Here is a 5,149-nt window from a genome sequence, read left to right as displayed (position 1 = left end):
GTTCTGCCGCACAGATTTTCTAGTGTGAGTTGAGGTCGTGGGTCTTTGTGATGGCGCACTGATCCAATACCTTGACTTTTGTTGTCCTTGAATAAGCCTATTTTGCGCACACTTTGATAAGTATGCTTGGTCATTGTCCCATTGTTGGAGAGACCATGTGCGGGACCAAGCTTTAACGCTACTGACTTGATGGTCTTGAGATATTGCGTTCAATCATATTCCACATAGTTTTTTATACCTGCATGATGCCCATCTATTCTGTGAAGTGCAGCCAGTACTTCCTGCAGGCAAGCACACGCTTCCAGGACATGATGCTGCCACCCATGTGGCTTCACGGTTGGCGATGGTGTTCTTCGGCTTTGCATAGCATCCCCGCTTTTCTCCAAAACGTATAACGATGGTCATTATGGCCAAACAGTTCTATTTTTGTTTCAATCAGAGCCAGAGGACATTTCTCCAAAAGTATGATGCTTTGTCGTCCCAGTGCAGTTGTGAAACCGTAGTCTGGCTTTGTTTAGTGGGCGGTTTTGAGAAGTTGTTGCTTCTTCCTTGCTGAGCGGCGACTTTCGGTTATGCGTATGAGGACTCGTTTACTGTGGATATAGGACTAGTTTTTGTAGCCTGCTCACCTTCCATGTGCATCTTCAACAGGTCCTTTTGGGCTGTTGTCTTGTGGATTGATTTGCAACTTCTTCACACCAAAGTAAGTCATTCTCTAGGAGTGTTTATGAATTGTTATGTATAGATGATTGTAAATTATTGACATAATGATGTACAAGTTATGAGCGTTTTAAAGTAATGATAGACTATAGACTAACAGAATTCTCCCGCTGTCTCTGTATTTTGAATGTTTTTTGCAAGAGGAAAAGAAGGAAACTGTTGACAGACAACTTGTGACAAGACAACTTGTGAACCTGATAACAGGAAAGGAGTTTCTCGTCACTCGCACTCTGGGAGGGCGAGAACCCCCGTTTAGGGCTTGCAGTAGATTGTGTACACTGTGGTGCGGATATGGATAAGCAATGTAGTGTTGATAAACTTGGTGTTATAAAGCAGTGTCTTTCGTCAGAGAAGGAGGAGCGGAGCACTTATCGACGTGTGATTGTGTGTTATATAAATAATGTGGCATTGGTATTTATGAATTTAGGGCTCAGCGAATAAACATGGTTGACTATTGTGTAACTGGGCTGCGGCGTCTGTCTGTTTCATTTCAACCAGAATTCTTACAAACTCTGGGTTGCAGACTGAGTAATTTTGTCTAGAAGTTAAGTTTATGATACATTTAAACTTCTTCAGGCTGCAAGCCCGACATCGGGCTTAATATGACAACAGCCCACTGCAAGTGCAGGGCGGCGAAATTCAATCTATTTTTTGTAAAGTATTTAACTTTCAACCAACTTACAAAGGTCCAATATCAGCATTTGAAAGATAAACATCTTTGGTCATAGTCCAGCCAACATGGTCCGATTTTTTTAAATGTTTTACAGAGAAAACACCACATATACTTTAATGTTAGTTCACCACCAACATAAAAAAAGCGAGGACAGACAGTTTTCACAACGCACAAGTAGGATGGAAGTAGCATGCACAAGCCACAAACTAACTGTACCAAACACAACCTAAATACCTAGAAAAACTATCCTCAGATGACAGTTCCTTATACACATGTTAGCACAATAAATCTTATGTTTTGTTAAAAAAAAAATGAATATTTTAGCTTTATAGATCAGTTTACATTACTGGCTACCGATCTTAGCCACCATCATTAGCTACGTCCAGAAATTCGCACGGGCAGTAGCCAGAAAAAGACGACCACACGTAACTACTAATTCACATCAGAAAAAGATTTCATAGAGAATATATGGCTGGATATGCTAATGAAAGAGAAAGTATTTGTGGAATCCAGACAGATATGTTCCGATTTCTGGAAGTGTTTTACAGCGAAACACAATATATTCGTTATATTTAGCTTACTACAATGCTACACTACAGCTGCATTGATTTATGTCAAACGCTAGCGATAGCATAGTATTCGACGAATATATGAAAAAAGCATCCCAAATTGGCGTTCCATTATTCTTTGTGATTTTCCTCAGACTGTTCTCCAAAGGCCTTTGTTCAGACCGTGTCTCACTTGACCTAGAACGAACGATGTCCCTGTTGAATTAGCATTGGCACACTGGCCAGTGCCGTGCTAACTCTCCCGTCTTGAAAAATTCCTTGCAATCTGGAGGGTGACCGGCGGTCTCTTCAACATGACCAGAGGGGCAGTCGGCGCGACATGGGGAGGCGTGGCCTGGGTGGGCTGTAAGAGCTATGACATCACCAAGACGGTGGTGACCAGCGTGCCGGCCGCCGGCGTGGGATTAGTCAAAGGCGGCGTTTCCGTGGTGACGGGAGGAGTTGGAGCGGTAGGGTCCGCAGTAGCCAGTAAAGTTACACCAAAGAAAAAGGACAAGTCTGATTAGACCTAGACCCAACTACCACCCCATTGCTACAGTATAGTTTATAAATGTCTCCCTGTCTCTCTGCTGTGTTTAGGTTCCATCTGGTTACTATGGGGAACCATTCAGAGTTGAAAAAGGCACAAGTAACTCGGATTTCCGTGTAAATCATTCGTTGACGTCATTGGGCGATTTGCACGGAAATCTGAGGTAAGGTTGCGGATCTCAAGTCAGAATACTGCCCTAAGGAAGCATTACAGAGGGGGATTATGGGAACGTTGATTTGTTAGGATATAGGAATTGACCAGAATGTGGAACTTACTGCCGAGGTACTCTTGAGAGGGATCTCATGTCTTTTTGATTGATCTGGGTCTGGGTGGGGAAGGGCATGATAATATGAAGACAATCCACAACAATTTGGTAGCGATTCAGCAAGGACAAATCTACACATTTCTCAAAGACTTGAGTTCATTTTAAATTCTTCCAGTTTTATTATCTTTACATTAGTATTGAAACAAAGTGAAAGGTACTTTACGCAACTTAATTTCATCAGTTTGACATCGGTGATCGGAGAATAGACACCAAACGATGTGTGTATGTGAATATGTACAGAGTATGTGTTATAATAGAATGGGAATAATAGGTACGTGAATCCTATTGATGCAGATTGAGAAGGTAGGAGAGGGACTTTGCAGTCTTGAAACTCCATTGCAACTTGGATTTTTTATTGTACAACAGGTGACGGGATTTTTTTTGGTTGAGTTGGAGACCTGTTAAATAAAGCTTGTTATTGTATAGAAACGGATCTAAAAAATCCTGAAAAATACCTTTTTGTATACATGTTACATATATCAGCAGAGGTCCTGGGCTGTTTGAATAAATGAAGCACCATTTCACCACCAACGAAACACACGTACGTAAGGTCAAGGGTCATAGTTCATGCCTGCATGGCAAATGTCACCCTATTCCCTTTATAGTGCATTACTTTTTACCAGCCCTCTTGTTTAAAAGTAGTGCGCTATATAGGGAATAGGGTGCCATGTGGGACTCATCCTATGTCATTCACTTGTATGGACTTTCCTCAAATCTATATGTATGTGCCTACCTGTACAATGTACACACATTAGATAGATAAGTACTGATAGTTGATAGTTCACACTGACATTCCCGGAGTATGAGGGCCAGTTGAAAACTAACCTGCTTCTTCGTTCCATGAATCCCATTCACTTCTGGGCGCCAATATGTTTGGCATGAAAATGAGTTGACAAGATGCCACAAACAGATCTGGGTACAGGCTAATTCATTTCCACACGGTTTACATTATTACCATAGTACTGAATTACTGTCCATTCTGATGAGACATTAGTTGTACGCCAATCTATTTTTTGTTCTCCTTTTTGGTTTGTTTTTCTTTTTGTTTTGCATTTGAATATTCACTAGAAAGAGAACACTCTTGGCATGGCATTTCCACGCCCTTACGTTATGCATCGCATGCTTCAAGTAGTCGTTTTTCTTTCTTCCTGTACACAGTACGCTGTTTATTATTATGACAAGTCTCGCCGATTTCATTTTCTGCTTTTTCCTCGTCCTGTCTATTTACTGTTTTCCTCTGCTCTTACTTCTGCTAGATAATATATGTATCGGAGACTCTGTTACTGTAACCTGTTGTGCGTTCCAAATGACACCCTATTCCCTATTTAGTGCAGCACTTTTGACCAGGGCCCATAGGGGCTTTGGTCAAAAGTAGTGCACTATATAGGGAACATGGTGCAATTTGGGACGCATACCCTGGACTTTTAAGACCAAGTCGATTTTTGTCTATGATAGAACTATTTTTGCAAAAACTGATGCTGTGTTCTATAAATAAAGCTACTCTGTATTTTAATTCAGATTGTTGCATTTTATTCGGTCGCTAAAAGAGGGTACTGATTTATGTCTGTATGTATGACCCTCTGCCCTCTCTCTACCCCACCCTCACCCTCAGAGGAAGTTATGGGTCCAGTTATAGGTCCAGCTGATAGCAAGGAAATCAATAACATGTATTGGAAAAGCAGAGACATTTGTCAGAATATACCAAACGTCTGCTTTTGTATTACATAGTATACATTTCCTCGACTCATATCTCAGTAAGCTTGACTTTCTGCTTCTGCCGCTGTTGCTGTATTCTACTTCTGCTGGTGTTGCTGACTATTCTCTCCCGCTACTCGCCTTATACTGTAGTGGCCGTTTGCTGTGTACAAGGAGCAGTGATAGGAGACGAGGATAGACGTTCAGGTTGAGTTGTTTTCAACCACTCCAAAGGTGTGAAATAATGTACTTTCCAGTTTCTATTTCATCCGTATGTGGATGTGCGGTTGATTTCGGCTTCGGTCATGCCTCTATAATGATTCTGTTCAGTGACACATGGCAACAGTCAGCACTACACCTATTACAAGCCCCTATGGGCCCTGGTCAAAGGTAGGGCACTATAAAGGGAATAGGGTGTCATTTGGGACTCAGGCTGAGCATATGGGAAGTGGCTCAAGCTGTGCTCCATCATCTCTCCCCTGTGCTGTGCACTGTACCGAATCACCAAATCACCTAGGCAAAGGGAGGAGTTGGATCTATCTCTGATGTTACTGTCAGCCCTCGTCTAGCAGCTGTGCCTCTTACTGACATGGTCTCCGCTCCTGTCCAGGGTGATGGAGGGGGTAGGAAGTACTGGT

General features: G+C 42.1%; 1 protein-coding gene across 1 annotated transcript; it reads left to right on the top strand.

Annotated features, from left to right (window-relative positions):
* The first annotated feature begins 242 nt into the window (after positions 1–242).
* LOC139023023 (transmembrane protein 263-B-like) lies at positions 243–4,329 on the top strand. The gene is made up of 2 exons (XM_070435035.1): positions 243–336; positions 2,230–4,329. The coding sequence occupies exons 1-2, from the start codon at positions 243–245 to the stop codon at positions 2,466–2,468; spliced, it is 333 nt and encodes a 110-aa protein (XP_070291136.1). The 3' UTR covers positions 2,469–4,329.
* The last annotated feature ends 820 nt before the right edge of the window (positions 4,330–5,149 follow it).

The sequence above is a fragment of the Salvelinus sp. IW2-2015 genome, linkage group LG26 (genome assembly GCF_002910315.2).
Source record: "Salvelinus sp. IW2-2015 linkage group LG26, ASM291031v2, whole genome shotgun sequence".
NCBI classification, from domain to species: domain Eukaryota; kingdom Metazoa; phylum Chordata; class Actinopteri; order Salmoniformes; family Salmonidae; genus Salvelinus; species Salvelinus sp. IW2-2015.
The sequence above is the reverse complement of the archived record's forward strand: the minus strand, read 5'-3'. Positions and strand labels throughout refer to the sequence as shown.